Source organism: Anomaloglossus baeobatrachus, chromosome 6 (assembly GCF_048569485.1).
Source record: "Anomaloglossus baeobatrachus isolate aAnoBae1 chromosome 6, aAnoBae1.hap1, whole genome shotgun sequence".
Lineage (NCBI taxonomy): Eukaryota > Metazoa > Chordata > Amphibia > Anura > Aromobatidae > Anomaloglossus > Anomaloglossus baeobatrachus.
The window spans coordinates 430,061,171-430,085,869 of NC_134358.1; the positions used below are offsets into that span (position 1 = coordinate 430,061,171).

A 24,699-nucleotide genomic window follows, 5' to 3' on the forward strand; every position below is an offset into this window, starting at 1 on the left:
ATGATGTCTGGTCACAGCAACAGCTTCCAAATGCAAAACCACACACCTGTAATCAACCCCAGACCTTTTAACTACTTCATTGATTACAGGTTAACGAGGGAGATGCCTTCAGAGTTAATTGCAGCCCTTAGAGTCCCTTGTCCAATTACTTTTGGTCCCTTGAAAAAGAGGAGGCTATGCATTACAGAGCTATGATTCCTAAACCCTTTCTCCGATTTGGATGTGAAAACTCTCATATTGCAGCTGGGAGTGTGCACTTTCAGCCCATATTATATATATAATTGTATTTCTGAACATGTTTTTGTAAACAGCTAAAATAACAAAACTTGTGTCACTGTCCAAATATTTCTGGACCTAACTGTATGTATGTATGTATATATGTATGTATATATATATGTGTGTATATATATGTATATGTATATATATATATATATATATATATATATATATATATATATATAAATAATTTATTGTGGGGAGTTAGCGCTGGTAGGTGTAGGCAGGGACACAGCTGAATTACCCAGTATGCACACACACACACACACACACACACACACACACACACACATACGTATATATATGTACACACACACATATACGTATATATATATATAATATATGTACACACACACACACACACATACAGCAGGTGAAATAAGTATTGAACACGTCATTTCAATTTTCTAAGTAAATATATTTCTAAAGATTCAATTCACATGCATTTCTCTTCAGATGTCGGTAATAACCCATCCAATCCACACAGACGAACAATTAAAATCATAGATGTCCATACATTAGATTATGTGTAATAATGAGAAATGACACAGGGAAAAATATTGAACACATGAAGTAAGAGACGTGCAAAAAGCCAGGGAATTTCATGACTGCAACTGAAATCTATCAGTAATTAGAAAGTAATCCTGTCACTTACTGAAAAATATCAGCTGGTCCAACTGCTGGCCAATAAAAGGTGTATCGATTGCCAAGGTGCCACACAAGAAACATCTCATGATGGTTAAAACCAGTGAGCTGTCTTAAGACATTTGCAACCTTGTTGTTGCAAAACATACTGATGGCATTGGTTACAGAAGAATTTCTACACTACTGAAGGTTCCAGTGAGCATTGTTGAGGCCATAATCCGGAAGTGAAAAGAACAATTTCACCATAAAAGGGCCACAACCAGGTGCTCACTGCAAGATTTCAGACAGGATAGTGGAAAGAATAAGAAGAATTGTCCAAAGAGCCAAGGACAACCTGTGGAAAGCTGCAGAAAGACCTGGAATCAGCAGGTATACAGTAATTGTTTCAAAGAAAACAACAAGTAATGTCCTCAACCTCAATGATCTGTATGCACGCTAAACACCCAAGAAGGCACTGCATATCGCCCCAATAGTAACAGGGACGTTTGGAGGTGGGAACATCATGGTGTGGGGCTTTCAGCATACAGCACTGGCAAACTTCATATGATTGAAGGAAGGATGAATGGACAAATATGATGTGATTTACCTGGATGATGAAGGTGAAATGAGGGTGGACATTTCAGCGAGACATTGAATGATCCCAAACACACAGCCAAGGAAATTATCAACTGGTTTCAGACAAAGAAAATAAAGCTGCTAGAATGGCCCAGCCAATCTCTGGAGCTGAATAGAATAGAAAATATTTGGAAGGAACTAAAGCTCAGTGTTCATAGAAGGAGCCCCCCCAGCATTTGAAGAGTGTTTGTGTGGAAGATTCGGACAAAATCACAACTGAGCAATGCATGCGATTAGTTTCTTTATACAGGAGATGTCTTGAAAGCTAAAATCACCAATAGAAGCTTTTATATGAATTATGAAATAAGTTTCAGTAAGTTTGTTCAATACTTATTCCCTGTGTCATTTCTCATTATTACACATCACTAAATGTATGGACATTTATGGTTTGATTAGTTTGTTTTTGTGGAATGAATGTATTGTTACTGGCATCTGGTAAGAAATTCATGCCAATAGCACCTTTAGAAATATATTTACTTAGAAAATTGGCAACATGTTCAATACTTATCTCACCTGCTGTGTATATAATAAACTATATACATTTTTTTCTCTTTTTCCTTTAGCTGGTTATTCTACTACCCATATATACTTTTACGTTTTGTCTTTTATTTATCTATAGTGAGATGGTTTGGATCTCCCTATGTATATTGCATAGTGGAAATATTGTCCAGTTGCAAAATATTCACCACTATTTGCATTTTAATTGTTTTTAAAATGTTTTAGTTCACTATAACTATAGAAGTTTTCTATTTTCTTGTATTCAGATTGCCTATTATACTATATGGTTGCAGTGCCTTTATACGCCATTTCTTTCTTTTCCAACTAAAGTGAATCTCATCTCAAATTTTGCAACATAAATTGTATGCATTGTCAAATGAATCTCTAAGGGGCACTTTGCACACTACAACATCGCAAGCCGATGGTAGCGATGCCGAGCGCGATAGTCCCCGCCCCCGTCGCAGCTGCGATATCTAGTGATAGTTGCCGTAACGAACATGATCGCTACGGCAGCGTCACATGCACTTACCTGCCCTGCGACGTCGCTCTGGCCGGCGAACCGCCTCCTTCCTAAGGGGGCGGGTCGTGCGGCGTCACAGTGACGTCATACGGCAGGCGGCCAATAGAAGCAGGGGGGCGGAGATGAGGGAGACGTAAGCATCCCGCCCACCTTCTTCCTTCCTCATTGCAGCCGGGACGCAGGTAAGCAGATGTTCCTCGCTCCTGCGGTTTCACACACAGCGATGTGTGCTGCCGCAGGAACGAGGAACAACATCGTAACATCGGTCCTTCCGAAATTATGGAAATGACCGACGCTACACCGATCATAAGATTTCGACGCTTTTGCGCTCGTTAATCGTAGTAAAAAGGATTCACATACTCCGATGTCGACAGCGACTCCGGATGTGCGTCACTTTTGATTTGACCCCACCGACATCGCACCTGCAATGTCGTAGTGTGCAAAGTAAACCTTAGACTTGATGTGTCTGGTGCACTTACAGTGCATATCCATGCCAGAATAGATGTATATTCTTGATATTAGATTTACATTTTTCTGAGGCCAGATAGAGAATGAATCGCTCATGAGTCCACTTGTATTCAGTCTTTCTCCACCCAGCCTGACAGACAGCTGCAGCTTGTTCTGAACAGTGTGAGATCTCAGCATTAGGAGGGACACTGAGGAATCAGATGGGCAGAGACTGAGTCAAACGTTAAATAAAATATTACAAGTATACTAACATAGGTTTTCACAGTAAGTACACCAACCTCATTAGGTGCAACATACATATTTAATAATATATAGTTTGTTTAATTAAATCTGGTAACAGATCTACTTTAAATAATTTTAAAGTATAAGTAGTATAAGATCAAAGGGGTTTTCCACTATCCAAGTTAAATTTAAAGATCATTTTAATCAATAGATCTTGGAAAAATAATAAGTTCCACAATTGGATGTGTTAAAATAAATGTTCCTGTGCTGAGATAATCTTATATATGTGTCCCTGCTGTGTACTGTGTAATGGCCGTGTCTGACTGTACAGGACATGGTCTGATCATACCACATTCTACTGGGCTGAGGAGGATGCAAACGAGTATACAGACAGGACAGCATGGGGTCATAGCTGATTCTTTGGTAGATAAAACATTTCCCTGCCTGTTTTTTAAAAAATATTTTACCTCAAAGAAATAATTATTTGTGATCTTGCTTTGTAATGTCTTTATACTCTTTTGCATCGTCCCCTTCCCAGGAGATGTGGTATGATCAGACCATGTCCCTGTACGGGCAGACACGGCCATTACACAGTACACAGCAGGGGCATATATATAAGATTATCTCAGCACAGGGACATTTCATATAATATACAATTGTGGAAATTATTATTATTCCAAGATCTATTGATTAAAATCAACTTTGTTTAAGGAAATACCACTTGTGAATTATGTGAACAGATAACATCAGAGGAAACTTACGGGGCAGAATTAAGGGCTTGGTATGATTTCTGCAGACTGGTAACAACATGGTATTTACATGACTCCAACTGTTATGTTGATCTGTGACAATATAAAAACTTACCGTATATATAGGAAATACTTCATCATTTGTGGATGGTCATACTGTACTGTAGATTTTGGTATCTGGCGCAGGGGCTTTTAATGTTTAAAATTATTTGGTATGCTTAATGCTGGCAATATGTGTGAGATATTACATGCAATTATTGTGATGCATAGTTAAAGGGAAATAGGCTTTTTCACCATCGTCATTCATTGAGTTACTCAGTAGCATTTTTGTATGTCTGTCTATTGCAGCCTCTGTATTGATCAGCTTATATCTATCTTATTTTACAGATGCTGAATGTCAGCGCTATTGTCCTTGCAAATCTGTGTGTGTCCTACATTATGACGAGCCAAAATGATCTGGTAAGTTTCTTCTAGTGGGACAACCCTTGTGTAGTAAGCTGTCTAATATGTATTCTACAATCTAGAATCTTTCTAATAAGTTTCAATTTTATGATGACTTCACAAACATACATATATATATATATATATATATATATATATATATATATATATGTGTGTGTGTATACACATACATACACACACACACACACACACGCGTGTCATTTATTTAGATTTAATTTGAGTTTAAAGAGGTTGTCGATTACTTTTTCATTGTCGGCCTTCGGATAGGTCATCGATGTCTGATCGGCTGGGGTCTGACACCCGGCATCCCCACCAATCAGCTGTTCTCGGTGCCGGTGGCAGCAGCAGGCAGCTGGAAATGCTCAGTACCACAGCTGCTCTGTCTTAGGATAGCGGCTGCTTCTGAGTTTGCACATCCATCTCCTATTGATTAGAATGGGAGGAAAATGTGTAGTACGCAGTCGCTATCAGAAGATGGAGCAGCTCCCGCCATCTGGACCGAGAGGAGCTGTTCGGCAAAATTGCGGAGTGTCGGACCCCGGCCGATTAGACATTGATGGCCTGTCCTAAGGAGAGGCCATCAATGTAACAGTAGTGGACAACACCTTTTAAGTTTTTATTTTGCAGAAAATATTGTCTGTTAATGTGTGTGTATATACATATATATTTATATACAGTACCGTGCAAACGTTTTAGGCAGGTGTGGAAAAAATGCAGAGTGAGAATGCTTTATAAAGTAAGTAAAAGTGCTAGTAGTTTATTTTTTATCAACAAAATGCTAAGTGAATGAACAAAAGCGAAATATAAATCAAGTCAATATTTAATGTGACCCCCCCCCCCCCTTTGCATTCAAAACAGAATAAATTCTTCTAGGTATAGTTTCATATAGTATTTGAAGGAATTCGGCAAGGAGGGTGTTCCAAACATCTTGGAGAACTAACCACAGCTCTTTTGTGGTTGTAGTTTTGTGCAATCCCGTCTGTTCCTGTTCTCCCAGGCAGTCAGTCATGTGGAGATCAATGCTTTATGAGGACTATATCGTCACTTCCAGGACTCCATTTTCTTTTTTTACTCTGAAGATAGTCCTTAACCCCTTCACGACCCATGACGGATTTATCTGTCATGGATCGTGTGAGGTTAATCCCCACCCCCTACTGTGGGCAGGTCGCGGCGAACCGCGCACATACCAGCTGTTTTTAAGAGCTGACATGTGTGCCTGGAGGTTACAAGTGGAATCGTTTTCCACCTGCAACTTTTAACCCCTTACATCTCACTGCCAAAGTCTGGCAGAGAGATGTATATGCGCGCCGCCATTACTTTCACTTACTGCCGCCCCCACCGGAAGTCACGTGCGTGATCACGTGACTTTTGATGGTTGCCATGGTAGCACAGGGTCATGTGATGACGCCTGTAGCTAACATGAGTCACTTTCTCTCAGTGTCGGCATACTTCCGGCATTGAGAGTAAAGCAGCGTATCTGCAGTTCTCAGCTCTGTAGCTGAGATCTGCAGATATGGCAGAGCAATCGGAATGTTGATCGCTATAGCCCCTAGGGAGACTAGTAACATTAAAAAAAAATAAAAGAAAAAAAACCTAAAAGTTCAGATCACCCCCCTTTCACCCCATTGAAAGTTAAAAAGTTAAAAAAAAATAAAAATACACACCTATTTGGTATTGCCGCATTCAGAAATGCCTGATCTATCAAAATGTACAATTAATTAATCTGATCAGTAAACGGCGTATCGGCAAAAAAATTCCAAACGCCAAATTTTTTTTGGTCGCCACAAGTTTTGCGCAAAATGCAATAACAGGCGATCAAAACGTAGCATCTGCATGCACAAAAATGGTGCAACAACAGAAACAGCAGCCAGAGATGAAAAAAATAAGCTGTCACTGAGCCATAGATCCAGAAAAATGACAATGCTATGGGTTTCGGAAAATGGCGCAAAAAACGGATTTTTGTGTACTCACCGTAAAATCGTTTTCTCTTAGCCATCATTGGGGGACACAGGACCATGGGTGTTATGCTGCCTATCCATAGGAGGACACTAAGTAGATACAAAAGCATAGCTCCTCCTCTGCAGTATACACCCCCTGGCCGGGCCAGGCAACCTCAGTTTTAGTACTCAAGCAGTAGGAGAAAAAAACAGTAAAAACTTCTCAACAGAGGAACATGAGAAAAAAAGAGTCATAACCAAATAAGGTACTGAGAGAACCAAGGCCCAACGGGGCAACAGGGTGGGTGCTGTGTCCCCCAATGATGGCTAAGAGAAAACGATTTTACGGTGAGTACACAAAAATCCGTTTTTCTCTGACGCCTCATTGGGGGACACAGGACCATGGGACGTCCTAAAGCAGTCTATGGGTGGGTAAACAATAAACAAAGCAACCCAAGGACTAGGAACCAGTCCCAGATAGCCAGGAGCGCCTACTGAGATAGGTACTCCACTATCGCTTGCAGAATTTTCCTACCTAGCTTCGCCTCAGCCGAAGCCTGGGCATGGATTCAGTAATGCTTTGAAACAGTATGTAGGCAAAACCAGGTCGCAGCCTTACACCTCTGTTCCACTGAAGGCTGATGCCTAACGGCCCAAGGGGCGCCAACTGCTTGCATGGAATAAGTCCGCAGCCCACTAGGAATGGGCTTAAGTTGCAAGCGGTAGACTTCCTGGATCGCAGAGCGAATCCAGCGAGCCAGCGTTGCCTATGAAGCTGCCTGTCCTTTCTTAGGCCTTTCAGGAATGACGAACAAGGAATCTATGTTCCTAAAGGGGCTGTCCTGGGTACGTAATATCTGAGAGCCCTCACAAGATCTAGCGAATGTAGAAACCTTTCCACCCTATGGACTGGGTGTGGACAAAAAAGAAGTCCGAACAATGTCCTCGTTCATATGAAACGGGGAAATAACCATCGGAAGAAAATCCAGAAGGGGGCGTAGAACCACCTTGTCCTGATGAAAGATCAGAAAGGGTTCGCGGCAAGAGAGTGCTGCCAGTTCCGAAACTTGTCTGATGGACGTAATCGCCACTAAGAATGTTACCTTCCAGGAGAGAAGAGCAAGAGAAGATTCCTTAAGAGGTTCAAAAGGGGACCTCTGGATATCGTCCAAAACAAGATTGAGGTCCCATGGGTCCAGCGACCGTTTATACAGGGAAACTAGATGGGAAACACCCTTGAGGAAAGTCTTGACTTGCGGATTGCAAGCTAGGCGGTATTGATAGAATATCGAGAGAGATGAAACCTGCCCCTTAAGGGAGCTGAGGGCCATCCCCTTTTGCAACCTGACTGCAAAAAAAAATCAAGAATTCTGGGGATCGCCAGAGGCATAGGTTGGACATTAGATTCCCTGCACTGGAAAAGGAAAGTTTTCCACGTACGGTGGTAAATATGGGATGAAGGCCGGCTTTCGGGCACTGTACAAGGTGGAGATGACCGCAGGAGAGAATCTCCCTCTTTTTAAAGTCCAGGTCTCAATGGCCAGGCCATCAGCTTCAGGGCTCTGGAGTTCTGATGGGAAATGGGCCCTTGGGTCAGCAAGTCTGAGATGCTTACGAGGCGCCATGAGCAATTGTACTAATTCAGCATACCAGGCGCACCTGGGCTAGTCTGGTGCTATTAGTATCACCGGGACTCCTGCCTTGATCTTCCTGATTACTCGCGGCAGCAGGGGCAGAGGCGAAAAACATGTAAGTTGGACGGAAAAGACGTCAGGAGACTAGAGCATCCGCGCCAATGGACTGTGGGTCACGTGACCTGGCTAAGAACGCGGATACCTTTGTGTTCAACCTTGAGGCCATTAGATTATTATTATTTATTATTATTTATTTGTAGAGCACCATTCATTCCACGTCTGGTGTACTCCAGTGAGTGCAGATGTGTGGGAACACTTCTGGGTGGAGAACCCACTCTCCGGCGGCCAGGCCTTGGCGACTTAGAAGGTCCGCCACCCAGTTTTCTACTCCCGGTATGTGTAACGTTGAACACACAGACCCCTGTCGATTCGGTCCAGGTGAGGATCCTGAGGACCTCGAGATAAGCTGTCTTGCTGCTGATACCTCCCTGCTGATTGACATAGGCCACAGCTGTTGCATTGTTCAATTGGACCCGAATCAAACGACCTGCTAGCAGAAAAGGGGAATGACCTGAGCGCGAGAAGATCACGCTGATTTTCAGGATGATTTCTGGGAAGGGAAGACTCCTGGGGTGTCCAACGTCCCGAAGCAGTGTGGAGCCAGTACGCTGCTCCCCAGACTAAGAGGCTGGCGTCTGTGGTCAGGAGTAGCCAGTCCACTTGGGGGAGAAAAACTCCTTCTCGATATGAAAGAGGACTGAAGCCACCAGTAAAGCGCATACCTGACTGAAGGCGTCAGGTGAAAAGTTCGTCCAAGGAAAAGGGGCTCTTGTCTCAGGCAGCTAGAAGCGCAAGCTGCAGTGGGCGGTGGTGTGGCTAAGCGAGCAGCACTGCCGCTATAGCCGCCGCTATCGTACCTAGCACTCTCATACTGAATCGTATGAAGTGACAGGAGTACGTAGAGGGCAGTGTACCGCTTGTTGTAGAGCGGTCGCCTTGACTTGAGGGAGAAATATCAAGCCCCGAAGAGTGTCCAGGGACATGCCCAGGGAGGTGACTGATTTTGACGCGACCGGGGATGATTTGACTGGAGTCAGAAGCCGCCCTAAGCGGGATAGGGTGCCCACAGAGATCTGCATGCTGGTTGATCCCTTGATGAGGAGGTCATCCAAGCAAGGCAGAACAGCCACTCTCCTGGCGTGAAGGGCACTCATGGCGGCCGCCATGACCTTAGTTAAGACCCTTGGTGCTGTGGCAGAGCCGAGGGTAGGGCCACAAATGAAAATAAGAAGTCCTGAACCGCGAAGCGGAGAAACTTTTGGTGATCTGGAGCGATGGGTATGTGCAGGTACGCGTCCCTGATAGCTAGGGAAGCAAGGAATTCTCCTTCGACCATAAAGGTAATAATGGACCCTAGGAAGTCCATCCTGAATCTCCTTACGTGCACATGTTTGCTCAGGTGTTAGAGGTCCAGGATGGGACGAACTGACCCGTCTTTCTTTGGTGACCACGATAGGTATAGCCTTGAACCTCTCGCCGTCCGGAACAGATACCATCACCCCCGCCGTTTGGAGGGAGTGGATTGCTGAGGAGAAGGCCTCGTGGTGTTTTGGAGCGTTTGGGGGGGTTTGAGAGAAAAGACTGACCAGTGGATCGGGTCCAGAATTCACTGTGGTAACCGGAAGACACAAGGTATCACACCCATTTGTGGTCTGAGGCGGCGGCCCAGATGGAGAAGGACGAGACTTCTCGGTCTTTGTCTAGACTGCCAGGACGAGGTGGACTCGGGGAGGGCTGAGAAGGTCGGGCCCTGCGTGTCTAGTAAAAAACATCCTGGGCTAGAGTTGGGGGAGAGAGGTACTCTTTTCCTCCCGTGGCGTCAGACAAAAAAAAGAGCCTGTCCAGACGATCGGCAAACCATCGGTCTGGAAAGGAGTACTGTGAGAGGCTTCTTAGAGACCGAGTCCACTCTCCATTATCGGAACGAGAGGGCCTTACGGATGGCTATGGTGTTTGAGGCGGCAATAACTGCGCAGGTAGCAGCGCCGAGGGAGGCCTGCATGAGGTACTTCGCCACCGCAGCAATGTGAACAGTTACATCTGTGAGGGTCTGAGGAAAACTGGTAGTCCTGGTGCCTGTGCGACCCACACGGAAGGGGAGAGGGACCCGCGGCCTCGAGGCAGAGCGATCGAGCTGCTCCACTTGTCTGCCTGTCGGGTCCTTGAAGGAGGATTCATCAAGTAAAAGACAGGAGGGTCCTTCAGGCAGGCAGAAGCCGGGTGAGGGTCCACCGAGGCCGGATCGGCCCAGCCCTTAGAGACAGCTAAGCCAAAGGGGTACCGGGACTCCATGAGTTTACGGATACCGAAGCGGCGTCAAAAAGCTCTTTTTTTTTTTTTGAAGTTTCTTCACCCTTTTAAAGGAGACCGCAGGGTCAGTAGTAGTGGATGGGAGATCTTCCACATGCAGAGTTTTGGTAGATTGCTGCAATAAGGGAGTCCATCGCAGCTTGATCGCTCGTAGAGGTTGAAACCAAGGAATCATCCCGTTACAAACATCATTCCCCTTCCTCCGGCTCCTCAGACACCGCGGAACATGTGGGAGAACCCCATCTGTGAACCCCAGAGGGAGACACATGGGGGTCATGCCCTTTTTCTGATCTGCAACCGGTGAAGCAGAGGGCTGATTCTTATCAGAAGGACCCTCTATAGAGGTGTCATCAGGCTGCGTTCTGTCCAGGGGCCCCGAGGGGTGTAGGACTATGTTGCATAGCCAGCACCAGGTACTGGGAACTGTGCCCATTCTGGGGGACTGGGAGCCGTAGGCTCTGGGCTGGCAGCGGTTGCTGCAGTGGTGGCGGGGGGGGCTACAAAGGCACCGGACTCACAGAAGGAAGAGGTGCTCACATCCCCTAGTAGCTCAGCGTGGCAGGATACATTAATAGTCTTATAGTTGTTGCTGTAGTTGTGCAGGGCATAAAACATGTGACTGCAGCCCCTGGCTGATGAGCCACAAACGCTGATTGTAATGAGGGAGTAATGCTCTGCAGAGTTAATATGTAAGTGAGGCTATAACTCATCCAGAACCCTGATGACCCTTTCCCCCTCCTGCGTCACAGTTCCTGTGGGAAGGAGGAAGCCAGCTCTGAGAGATGCCCACAGGCTCTGATCACAAGAGGGAGCAATGCTCTGTAGATCCTGTGTGAGGAGGGTTACTCGCGCTTTCGTGAGGGAGCGTGGCTTATCGAGTGTCGTAGGGGGCAGGGCTTAGCTTTGACAAGAAGGCATGAGAAAATATAATAAACAAAAAAAATGGTGGGAAGGGACTCCCCTTCCCCCCTCCAGCCCTGTACAACAATGGCGGACAGCAAAACCTCTATAAGTGTACCGCAGCTGCGGGTACACTTAGTCCAGGGAGTTGTCCCCTCCCCCCGCCACAGGTGGAATGCTCTGCAGGTGTCTGCAATCACAGCCCATGTGCATCCAGTCAGTGTGGCCTTTGCTCCAGTTTCCTGTCAGGGAGCCAGTGTGCAGATTCTTACGCCTGCTGTGCCCGGTCACAGAACGTATATCAACTCAGAGCCTGCCAGAGGGACTGAGGAATGCTCTGGGGCTCTGGAAAAATCGGAATGATTTCACCTCAACTCCTGTGGAGATGGCAGTCTGGTCACGCTGGTGCGGAGCGAATATCAACTCAGAGCCTGCAAGAGGGGCTGAGGAAGTTTTCATCTGCTCTGGGCTCTGGAAAATCAGTGCCATGAGACCTGTCGTCCAGTGAGTAACAGCCCAGGATCCAGTGTCGCAGGAGGTGGTACGGGGAGGCAACACTCCGCGTTCCCGCCTGTTGATGGTTTTGGGAGATCGGTCCCCGAAGGAACCGTCGCCCTCTAAAAACAAAAAGTACTTGCTGCAGTAGTCTGCAGAGATGTGCCTCCTATAGACACTAAGCTAAAACTGAGGTTGCCTGGCCTGGCCCGGCCATGGGGTGTATACTGCAGAGGACGAGCTATGCTTTTGCATCTACTTAGTGTCCTCCTATGGATAGGCAGCATAACACCCATGGTCCATGGTCCTGTGTCCCCCAATGAGGCGTCAGAGAAACATACGCCACTTTTTATTGGACAAGCTTGTGAATTTTTTTTAACCCCTTAGATACAAGGAAACCTATACATGTTTGGTAGTCTACAAACTCGCGCCGATCTTGGGCATCACAACAATACATCATGTTTACCATATAGTGAACACGGTGAATAAAATATCCCAAAAACTAATGTGCAATTTTGCAGTTTTTCCACACTTGGAATTTTTTTGCTATTTTCCAGTACACCATATGGTAAAACTTATGGTTTCATTTAAAAGTACAACTTATCCCGCAAAAAACAAGCCCTCATATGGCAAGATTGACGGAAAAATAAAAAAGTTATGGCTCTCAAAAGAAGGGGAGCAAAAAAAACGGAAACCGCTCTGGGGCTGAAGGGGTTAATGGCATTCTTTGTATGATTGGGGTAGTTGTCCTGCTGCATAATAATTAAGGATATAATCATATGCCTCCTTATTGTTACTTCATGATGAATAAGTAACTGCTTGTACTTCTCAGTATGGCTAAAATATATACAGTGCTTACAAGAAGTATTCAACCCCCTGCAGATTAAGGCTATGTGCGCACTGGGAAATGGAATTTTCTTGAGAAAATTCCGCATGCTCTCAAAGATTACCGCACCCGCGGTAAAAAACCGCGGGAAACCGCACCCGAAAACCGCATGCGGTTTGCCGCGGTTTGCTGCGGTTTTACCGCGGTATTATTTGCGGTATTGCCGCGGTTTTGCCGCGTGCGGGTTGGGATGTGCTTTATTGCATTCAATGCAATAAAGCACATTGAATAAAAAAAAAAAAAAAAAAGTCATTTAATTCTGAGATAGTAGACAGAAGAATAGATAGAGGGATAGATAGATAGACAGACAGAGGGATAGATAGATAGATGACAGATCGCTGCATTTCTCACGGTCGGCAGTGAGTTCACATTACCGGCCATGGGAAATGTCCGGTAATTACCTCTGCTGTCTGCTGCTTTCATTCAGCGCTGTGTCTGTGACAGTCGCGGCTGGATGTAAGCAGCGCAGGACCTGTGGATTACGCCGGAGCGGTGGATTACGCCGGAGCTTTGGTGCGGGAGGGGTTAATAAAATGGTGAACGAGGCTTGTTTGTTTTATTTAAAATAAAGGATTTTTCGGTGTGGTTTTTTTCACTTTACTTACGGGTTGATCATGTCAGCTGTCACATAGACGCTGCCATGATCAAGCCTGGAGTTAATGGCGGTGGTCCCCCACCATCATTAACCCCTTGTATTACCTTGCTGCCACTGCTACACGGCGGCAAGAAGAGCCGGGGACACGCCGGTGCTGCCGCATAATGGATGCGACAGTGCCGGGGCAGCTGCGGCTGATATTCTCGGCTGCCGGAGGGGGAGTGAGGCGGGGGACATTAACCCTGCCCCTCTCCCTCCCCAGCCTGAGAATACCGGGCCGCCGCTGTGTGCTTACCTTGGCTGGAAGGTAAATATGCAGCGGAGCCCACGTTCTTTGTTTTCTATATTTCCGTTTTCTTTCTATGTGTGTTCTATGTGTCTGTGATGTCTATCTGTGTCTGTGATGTGTCTATGTGTGTGTGATGTGTTTGTGTTTAGTCTCTGCTTTGCTTCCTCTTCCTGTAATGACATCACTTCCCTGCAAACCGCAGACAAGCGATGTACATTACCGGACGTAAACCGCGAAATACCGCAGGGAATAACGCAGGAAAACGCAGTGAACCGCACAGAATTTGCTGCCTGCGTTATTCCCTGCGGGATTTCATGATTAACATTGGAGTCAATGGAGTGAAATCCCGCAGCGATGTGCGGAAAAGAAGTGACATGCACTTGTTTTTGCTGCGGGATTCCCGCAGCAAAACATGCAGCTGTCAAATTCCGCCCAGTGCGCACAGGATTTTTTTTCTCCATAGGATTTGCTGGTGATTCACTGCAGAGATTTTCTGCAGCGAAACATGCAGCAAATCCGCGGAAAATCCGCGGCAAAATCCGGTAAGTGCGCACATAGCCTTAGCAGGTTTACACATTCGGAATTAACTTGGCATTGTGACATTTGGACTGTAGATCAGCCTGGAAGTGTGAAATGCACTGCAGCAAAAAAAGAATGTTATTTCTTTTTTTATTTTTTTTTTTTTTTAAATTGTGAAAAGTTTATTCAGAGGGTCATTTATTATTCAACCGGTCAAACCACAAGAATTCTGTTTGGTTCCCCTAAAGTATTAAGAAGTATTTCAGGCACAAAGAACAATGAGCTTCACATGTTTGGATTAATTATCTCTTTTTCCAGCCTTTTCTGACTAATTAAGACCCTCCCCAAACTTGTGAACAGCACTCATACTTGGTCAACATGGGAAAGACAAAGGAGCATTCCAAGGCCATCAGAGACAAGATCGTGGAGGGTCACAAGGCTGGCAAGGGGTACAAAACCCTTTCCAAGGAGTTGGGCCTACCTGTCTCCACTGTTGGGAGCATCATCCGGAAGTGGAAGGCTTATGGAACTACTGTTAGCCTTCCACGGCCTGGACAGCCTTTGAAAGTTTCCACCCGTGCCGAGGCCAGGCTTGTCCGAAGAGTCAAGGCTAACCCAAGGACAAGAAGGAAGGAGCTCCGGGAAGATCTCATGGCAGTGGGGACATTGGTTTCAGTCAATACCATAAGTAACGTACTCCACCGCAATGGTCTCCGTTCCAGACGAGCCCGTAAGGTACCTTTACTTTCAAAGCGTCATGTCAAGGCTCGTCTACAGTTTGCTCATGATCACTTGGAGGACTCTGAGACAGACTGGTTCAAGGTTCTCTGGTCTGATGAGACCAAGATCAAGATCTTTGGTGCCAACCACACACGTGATGTTTGGAGACTGGATGGCACTGCATACGACCCCAAGAATACCATCCCTACAGTCAAGCATGGTGGTGGTGGTGGCAGCATCATGCTGTGGGGCTGTTTCTCAGCCAAGGGGCCTGGCCATCTGGTCCGCATCCATGGGAAGATGGATAGCACGGCCTACCTGGAGATTTTGGCCAAGAACCTCCGCTCCTCCATCAAGGATCTTAAGATGGGTTGTCATTTCATCTTCCAACAAGACAACGACCCAAAGCACACAGCCAAGAAAACCAAGGCCTGGTTCAAGAGGGAAAAAATCAAGGTGTTGCAGTGGCCTAGTCAGTCTCCTGACCTTAACACAATTGAAAACTTGTGGAAGGAGCTCAAGATTAAAGTCCACATGAGACATCCAAAGAACCTAGATAACTTGGAGAAGATCTGCATGGAGGAGTGGGCCAAGATAACTCCAGAGACCTGTGCCGGCCTGATCAGGTCTTATAAAAGACGATTATTAGCTGTAATTGCAAACAAGGGTTATTCCACAAAATATTAAACCTAGGGCTTGAATAATAATTGACCCACACTTTTATGTTGAAAATGTATTAAAATTTAACTGAGCAACATAACTTGTTGGTTTGTAAGATTTATGCATCTGTTAATAAATCCTGCTCTTGTTTGAAGTTTGCAGGCTCTAACGTATTTGCATCTTATCAAACCTGCTAAATCTGCAGGGGGTTGAAGACTACTTGTAGGCACTGTATAAATTTGATGCCTTTGAGCTGTGATGCTGGAGACTTCCAAGAATCTCATAGACCGCTAGGATCACCAACAAAGATGTTCTTGCTCTTATAATCCCAGAATTGTTTCTGGAAGGAAAGATCACCTGACAGAAACTGACCAGTTTTGGATATGTGATGAGGGCAAATTCACTAGAAAAGGAAGATGCTACTTGAAATTTTCAGGAGTAAAAGGAAACAGGGGACACCAAATCTGGTATTTGACTGGTATCATCAAGAATGATACAGAAAATACACAAGCTTTGGAATACAAAAGCTTGCTAGAATTGGCCCACATAGTAACCAAGGGTCAGACATGACTGAATTGATAGATACAGATTATATTTTTGTAAAATGGAAACATTCGAAAGTTGTTGTACATATATGGATCTTTTAGGCTAGTTTCACACTTGCGTTGAACGGCATCCGTTGCATTGCGATGTGTGACAGATGCAACGGATGTGTTGCATATAATGGCACAACGGATGCAACGGATCGTACAAAACAACGGAAAGCTTTTTTTTATTTTTTTATTTTTCTTCTTTACAGTTTTACCGGCAGCAGACTATTGTGAATGATCAGCTGATCACCCGGCGGCCGGGCGCTAAGCTGATCGCTCTCAATAGCCGGCTGCCTGGTGTTCAGCTGAGAGCTCTCAATAGCCGGCTGCCGGGCGTTCAGCTGAGAGCTCTCAATAGCCGGCTGCCGGGCATTTAGCTGAGAGCTCTCACATGCCGGCGGCCGGGCGCTCAGCTGAGCACTCTCACATGCCGGCGGCCGGGCGCTCAGCTGAGAGCTCTCACATGCCGGCGGCCGGGCGCTCAGCTGAGAGCTCTCACATGCCGGCGGCCGGGCGCTCAGCTGAGAGCTCTCACATGCCGGCGGCCGGGCGCTCAGCTGAGAGCTCTCACATGCCGGCGGCCGGGCGCTCAGCTGAGAGCTCTCAATAGCCGGCGGCCGGGCGCTCAGCTGAGAGCTCTCACATGTCGGCGGCCGGGCGCTCAGCTGAACGTTCGGCCACCAAGAAACAAAATAAAGTTTCTGTGATTTAAAAAAAAAAAAAAAAAATGAGCATGCGCAGTGAAAAATAAAGGTTTCCGCCGCTCAAAAAAGTTACATGCTGCGTTCCTTCTGCCCGACGCAGCGTCAAAATAACGACGCTGCGTCGTGCAGCGGATGCAACACAAGACCATCCGTTGCTATCCGTAGCTAAAAGAAGTCTATGAGGAATATAACTGTTTCCTGCAACGGTTACCGTAATTCCTCAAGGCTGCGGATAGCAACGGAAGCCGTCCAACGCAAGTGAGAAAGTAGCCTTATGTATTTCTATTGGTATTCATTCAAGTCAGTTATTTAACAAGTTATACAATATTGACCGTTCACTAAGCAAGAAAATTTATTTGGACTCATTTGTCAATTATTTATCTAGGCTGAAGAATTTATGAGGAAGATAGAAAAAGAAGAAGAGCAGATTGCTTATGACTACCCAGATAAGAAAATCTACCACCTCTGCATCGTTAACTTAGTTATTGGGTAAGTGAACATAAAGCACTTAGCTTTAAAGGCAATCTGTCAGCAGATTTTTGTTACCTCAATCAGCATGATGTAGGAAAAGAGACTCTGAATCCAACAATGTATCACTTAGATTACTGGCTGCAGCCGTTCTGACACCATCAAAACTTTTAAATTTAGAAAAGCAACAGAGCTGAGAGAGCTGCCCCACTCACACCAGACTCTCAATAGAGGGTGTACATTGACAGTGAGGTGTCAATCAGAGGAGTGGGCGTGCCGGGCTGCTGTGTGCGTGACATTGTAGTCCAGCAATGATTATCACTAGGTGATAAAGTGTTTAGTTTAAGTAAGCGAAAAGACACAGCCTGATAAAGTGAGGCTTAATAACACAAAAGTAACACCTGGATTAAAAAATAAATATTTTATTCAAAATTACAGGAATATAGCAATTATAAACAGCAATAATATGGATAAAGTTTCTTCACAGAGGAAATGTCAGACATAAATCCCACTAGTGGGGGATGGGAATCTTAGGAGGAAATAAATAATCTAAAACATGGGACATATGTTAAACAAAGTGAATAAATCACTGACTGAGATATGACATCAATTGAATTTTTTAATGCACTTAAATACTGCAGTAAAGAGACATCAGAAAATCCCACTCAGTAAGTATACATACAAATATCATAGTGTAATGCGGGCGTCACACGGTACGATCTATCGTGCGATCGCACAAGCGATCGCACCCGCCCCCATCGTTTGTGCGTCACGGGCAAATCGCTGCCCGTGTCGCACAAGGTCGTTAAACCGCTGTCACACGTACTTACCTCCCGAACGAACTCGCTGTGGGCGGCGAACATCCTCTTCCTGAAGGGGGTGGGGCGTTTGACGTCACAGCGACATTACACAGCCGCGGGCCAATAGAAGTGGACGGGCGGAGATGAGCGGGACGTAAACATCCCGCTCACCTCTTTCCTTCCGCATAGCCGGCGGGTGCCGCAGGACGCAGGTAACCTGTGTTCATCGTTCCCGGGGTGTCCCACAGTGCAGTGTGTGCTACCCCGGGTACGATGAACAACTGGCGCCATGAAAAATAAACAATTTTTTAAAAATAAGCGACGTGTATATGATTCACGATTTGTGACCGATTCTGCGTCGCTCGGAGGTGTCACACGAGCCGACGTCGTGAACGATGCCGGATGTTTGTCACATGACCCCGACGATGCATCGCACGATAGATCGTCTTGTGTGACGCCCGCATTAGTTTACCCATGGTAGATGAGAGAAGTCCCCCTAGAGACCGCTAGGAACCCAACGCGCGTTTCGTCTGGTGGTTATCTCAAGGTAATGTGCCTGTGGGAATGTGATCTGTAGGAGTAGATTCCACAAAATATGTTTTGGGGAGACATTTTTAATGCCATATCCCCCTTTTTTTTGGCATATTTGTTGCTCCGTGATATTGGTGCTTGATGACTTGTATTTTGCTAAAGAGAGGCATAGTTGTTTTCTTTGTCGCTCCATTGGGAGACCCAGACAATTGGGTGTATAGCTATGCCTCCGGAGGCCACACAAAGTATTACACTAAAAGTGTAAAGCCCCTCCCCTTCTGCCTATACACCCCCCGTGCTCCCACGGGCTCCTCAGTTTTCATGCTTTGTGCGAAGGAGGCAGACATCCACGCATAGCTCCACAGCTTAGTCAGCAGCAGCTGCTGACTATGTCGGATGGAAGAAAAGAGGGCCCATAACAGGGCCCCCAGCATGCTCCCTTCTCACCCCACTCTTGTCGGCGGTGTTGTTAAGGTTGAGGTATCCATTGCGGGTACGGAGGCTGGAGCCCACATGCTGTTTTCCTTCCCCATCCCCTTTAGGGCTCTGGGTGAAGTGGGATCCTAATCGGTCTCCAGGCACTGAGACCGTGCTCCATCCACAGCTCCTGGGGACTCTGCTGGATAAGGAGCCGAGTATCGTCAGGGACAAGGCCCTGCTACTTTGAGGTACTCTGTGTCCCCGTGGGGACCGCGCACAGAAACACTCCAGCATTGCTGGGTGTGTTAGTGCGCCGGGGACCGCAGCGCTGACCGCGCTTGTGCCATCACACACTGCAGCGTGGCTGGGTGTGTTAGTTTACTGGGGACTACCGCGCTGACCGCGCGCTGCCATTTCACACTGCAGCGCGGCTGGGAATGTTAGTACGCCGGGGACTACCGCGCCGACCGCGCTTATACGCCGGCCGCGCTTATAACTTTAGTCCCCGGCTTTTGCGGCCTAGTCTCACTTTTTTCCCGCCCCCAGGCCTGCCAGTCAGGGGAAGGGCGGGACGCTGTACAGGACGTCAGCACTGAGGGCTGGAACATGCTTTGCATACTCCACCCCCCTCACTGTGCACAGTGGGGCACCAGATTCCCGCACTTTCTTGGGCACGCCCACGGCCCCCTCCTCTCCTCAGGACGCCGGCAGCCATTCCTGTCAGCTCTTCTGACGCTGGAGAGGGGAGACAAGCTCGGGGAGACCCAGGCAGGGATTCTGGTGACCACACAACCGCTTTGAGCGGGCGGTAAGCAGCACCTGAGGTGCTGGCCCCACTAGTGCAGAAGTGTACTTATAGATTATATGATTATAGGCTATACTTTACACTGTATGGTGCACGGTTGATTTTTGGCTATATACCCTCCTCGATTGCTCAGAGGAGACAACAGCATGTCGTCCACAAGAAGCAAGGGTGCCAAAGCACAGGCTTACTATGCTGCCTGCGTCGCATGTACGGCTATACTGCCGGCAGGTTCCACTGACCCTCATTGTGTGCAATGCTCGGCCCCTGTGGCACTTACTCAGCCGGAGCCTCTGCTAAGGGTGGCCCAGGGGGAACCACCTGCTAACACTGTCCAGGTGACAGGGACGGAGTTTGCAGTTTTTACTGACAGACTTTCTGAGACTATGGCTAAGATACTAGAAGCCTTGCAGTCCATACCGGTATCTCAGACCATGGGCACTGTGGAATCATTGCTCCCTGGTCCCCCTCAGTTGGAACAACAATGTCCTCCCGGGGTGTCTCATAGATCCCAGGGTGAGGTCTCTGACACGGACCGCAGCCCCAGACCGCCTAAGCGAGCTCGCTGGGAAATTCCCTCGACATCATCACATTGTTCAGGGTCTCAGCGGGAGGACTCTCTGTATGATGAAGCGGAGGTAGCTGATCAGGATTCTGATCCTGAGGCCGCTCTCAACCTTGATACTCCTGATGGGGACGCCATAGTGAATGATCTTATCGCGTCCATCAATCAAATGTTGGATATTTCTCCCTCAGCTCCTCCAGTAGAGGAGTCAGCTTCTCAGCAGGAGAAATTCCGTTTCAGGTTTCCCAAGCGTACAACGAGTATGTTTCTGGACCACTCTGACTTCAGAGAGGCAGTCCAGAAACACAGAGCTTGTCCAGATAAGCGTTTTTCCAAGCGCCTTAAGGATACACGTTATCCCTTCCCCCCTGACGTGGTCAAGGGCTGGACTCAGTGTCCCAAGGTGGATCCTCCAATCTCCAGACTGGCGGCTAGATCCATAGTTGCAGTTGAAGATGGGGCTTCACTCAAGGATGCCACTGACAGACAGATGGAGCTCTGGTTGAAATCCATCTATGAAGCTATCGGCGCGTCTTTTGCTCCAGCATTCGCAGCCGTTTGGGCACTCCAAGCTATCTCAGCGGGTCAAGCGCAAATTGACGCACTCACACGTACGTCTGCGCCGCAAGTGGCGTCCATAACCTCTCAAACGTCGGCATTTGCGTCCTACGCTATTAATGCTGTCCTGGACTCTGCGAGCCGTACGGCGGTTGCAGCCGACAATTCGGTGGCAATACGCAGGGCCTTGTGGCTACGGGAATGGAAGGCAGATTCGGCTTCCAAAAAGTGCTTAACCAGTTTGCCATTTTCTGGCGACCGTTTGTTTGGTGAGAGATTGGATGAAATCATCAAACAATTCAAGGGAAAGGAAACATCCTTACCCCAGGCCAAACCAAACATACCCCAACAGAGGAGGGGACAGTCGAGGTTTCGGTCCTTTCGGGGTGCGGGCAGGTCCCAATTCTCCTCGTCCAAAAGGCCTCAGAAGGATCAGAGGAACTCCGATTCATGGCGGTCTAAGTCACGCCCTAAAAAGACCGCCGGAGGTGCCGCTACCAAGGCGGCTTCCTCATGACTTACGGCCTCCTCACACCGCATCCTCGGTCAGTGGCAAGCTCTCCCGCTTTTGCGACACCTGGCTGCCACAGGTAAAAGACCGTTGGGTGAGAGACATTCTGTCTCACGGTTACAGGATAGAGTTCAGCTCTCGTCCTCCGACTCGATTCTTCAGAACATCTCCGCCTCCCGAGCGAGCCGATGCTCTTCTGCAGGCGGTGGGCACTCTGAAGGCAGAAGGAGTGGTGGTCCCGGTTCCTCTTCAGCAACAGGGTCAAGGTTTTTACTCCAACCTGTTTGTGGTTCCAAAGAAGGACGGGTCTTTCCGTCCTGTCCTGGACCTAAAACTGCTCAACAAACACGTAAAGACCAGGCGGTTCCGGATGGAATCCCTCCGCTCCGTCATCGCCTCAATGTCCCAAGGAGATTTCCTTGCATCGATCGATATCAAAGATGCTTATCTCCACGTACCGATTGCTCCAGAGCATCAGCGCTTCCTGCGCTTCGCCATAGGAGACGAACACCTTCAGTTCGCGGCACTGCCGTTCGGCCTGGCGACAGCCCCACGGGTTTTCACCAAGGTCATGGCTACAGTAGTTGCGGTCCTCCACTCTCAGGGTCACTCGGTGATCCCTTACTTGGACGATCTGCTGGTCAAGGCACCCTCTCAAGAGGCATGCCAACACAGCCTCAACGTTACTCTGGAGACTCTCCAGAGTTTCGGGTGGATCATCAATTTTCCAAAGTCAAATCTGACACCGGTCCAATCGCTGACATATCTTGGCATGGAGTTTCATACTCTCTCAGCGATAGTGAAGCTTCCGCTGAACAAACAGCGGTCACTGCAGACAGGGTTGCAATCTCTCCTTCAAGGTCAGTCACACCCCCTGAGGCGCCTCATGCACTTCCTGGGGAAGATGGTGGCAGCAATGGAGGCAGTCCCTTTCGCGCAGTTTCACCTGCGTCCTCTTCAATGGGACATCCTACGCAAATGGGACAGGAAGCCGACGTCCCTCGACAGGAACGTCTCCCTCTCTCAGGCAACCAAAGCTTCCCTTCGGTGGTGGCTGCTTCCCACTTCATTATCGAAGGGGAAATCCTTCCTACCCCCATCCTGGGCGGTGGTCACGACGGACGCGAGTCTGTCAGGGTGGGGAGCAGTCTTTCTCCACCACAGGGCTCAGGGTACGTGGACTCAGCAAGAGTCCTCACTTCAGATCAATGTTCTGGAGATCAGGGCAGTGTATCTTGCCCTAAAAGCGTTCCAGCAGTGGCTGGAAGGCAAGCAGATCCGAATTCAGTCGGACAACTCCACAGCGGTGGCTTACATCAACCACCAAGGCGGAACACGCAGTCGGCAAGCCTTCCAGGAAGTCCGGCGGATTTTGATGTGGGTGGAAGCCACGGCCTCCACCATCTCCGCAGTTCACATCCCGGGCGTGGAAAACTGGGAAGCAGACTTTCTCAGTCGCCAGGGCATGGACGCAGGGGAATGGTCCCTTCACCCGGACGTGTTTCAGGAGATCTGTTGCCGCTGGGGGATGCCGGACGTCGACCTAATGGCGTCCCGGCACAACAACAAGGTCACGGCATTCATGGCACGATCTCACGATCACAGAGCTCTGGCGGCAGACGCCTTAGTTCAGGATTGGTCGCAGTTTCAACTCCCTTATGTGTTTCCTCCTCTGGCACTGTTGCCCAGAGTGTTACGCAAGATCAGGGCCGACTGCCGCCGCGCCATCCTCGTCGCTCCAGACTGGCCGAGGAGGTCGTGGTACCCGGATCTGTGGCATCTCACGGTCGGCCAACCGTGGGCACTACCAGACCGACCAGACTTGCTGTCTCAAGGGCCGTTTTTCCATCTGAATTCTGCGGCCCTCAACCTGACTGTGTGGCCATTGAGTCCTGGATCTTAGCGTCTTCAGGATTATCTCAAGAGGTCATTGCCACTATGAGACAGGCTAGGAAACCAACGTCCGCCAAGATCTACCACAGGACGTGGAAAATATTCCTGTCGTGGTGCTCTGCTCAGGGTTTTTCTCCCTGGCCATTTGCCTTGCCCACTTTTCTGTCCTTTCTTCAATCCGGATTGGAAAAGGGTTTGTCGCTCGGCTCCCTTAAGGGACAAGTCTCTGCGCTCTCTGTGTTTTTTCAGAAGCGCCTGGCCAGACTTCCACAGGTACGCACGTTCCTGCAGGGGGTTTGTCACATCGTCCCTCCTTACAAGCGTCCGTTAGAACCCTGGGATCTGAACAGGGTGCTGATGGTTCTTCAGAAACCACCGTTCGAGCCAATGAGGGATATTTCTCTCGCAAGCCTTTCGCAGAAAGTGGTTTTCCTAGTAGCAGTCACTTCACTTCGGAGAGTGTCTGAGCTAGCAGCGTTGTCATGCAAAGCCCCTTTCCTGGTGTTTCACCAGGACAAGGTGGTTCTGCGTCCGGTTCCGGAATTTCTCCCTAAGGTGGTATCCCTTTTCATCTCAATCAGGATATCTCCTTACCCTCTTTTTGTCCTCATCCAGTTCACCAATGTGAAAAGGATTTGCACTTGTTAGATCTGGTGAGAGCACTCAGATTCTACATTTCTCGTACGGCGCCCCTGCGCCGCTCGGATGCACTCTTTGTCCTTGTCGCTGGCCAGCGTAAAGGGACACAAGCTTCCAAATCAACCCTGGCTCGGTGGATCAAGGAACCAATTCTCGAAGCTTATCGTTCCTCGGGGCTTCCGGTTCCCTCAGGGCTGAAGGCCCATTCTACCAGGGCCGTGGGAGCGTCCTGGGCCTTGCGGCACCAGGCTACGGCTCAGCAGGTGTGTCAGGCAGCTACCTGGTCGAGCCTGCACACTTTCACGAAACACTATCAGGTGCATACCTATGCTTCGGCAGATGCCAGCCTAGGTAGGCGAGTCCTTCAGGCGGCGGTTGCCCACCTGTAGGACGGAGCCGTTACGGCTCTATTATGAGGTATTATTTACCCACCCAGGGACTGCTTTTGGACGTCCCAATTGTCTGGGTCTCCCAATGGAGCGACAAAGAAGAAGGGAATTTTGTTTACTTACCGTAAATTCCTTTTCTTCTAGCTCCAATTGGGAGACCCAGCACCCGCCCCTGTTTTTTTGTGTACACATGTTGTTCATGTTGAATGGTTTCAGTTCTCCGATATTCCTTCGGATTGAATTTACTTTAAACCAGTTTATAATTTTTTCCTCCTTCTTGCTTTTGCACCAAAACTGAGGAGCCCGTGGGAGCACGGGGGGTGTATAGGCAGAAGGGGAGGGGCTTTACACTTTTAGTGTAATACTTTG

At 47.9% G+C, this 24,699-nt stretch overlaps 1 protein-coding gene across 1 annotated transcript in view; it reads left to right on the top strand.

The window, feature by feature from the left end:
* The window catches only part of LOC142243350 (intraflagellar transport protein 70A), a 144,879-nt gene that overhangs the window by 103,504 nt on the left and 16,676 nt on the right, over window positions 1-24,699 (top strand). The window contains exons 16-17 of the mRNA XM_075315194.1: window positions 4,381-4,452; window positions 17,140-17,243. Coding sequence (XP_075171309.1) covers window positions 4,381-4,452; window positions 17,140-17,243 — 176 coding nt within the window. The remainder of the gene's footprint in view (window positions 1-4,380; window positions 4,453-17,139; window positions 17,244-24,699) is intronic.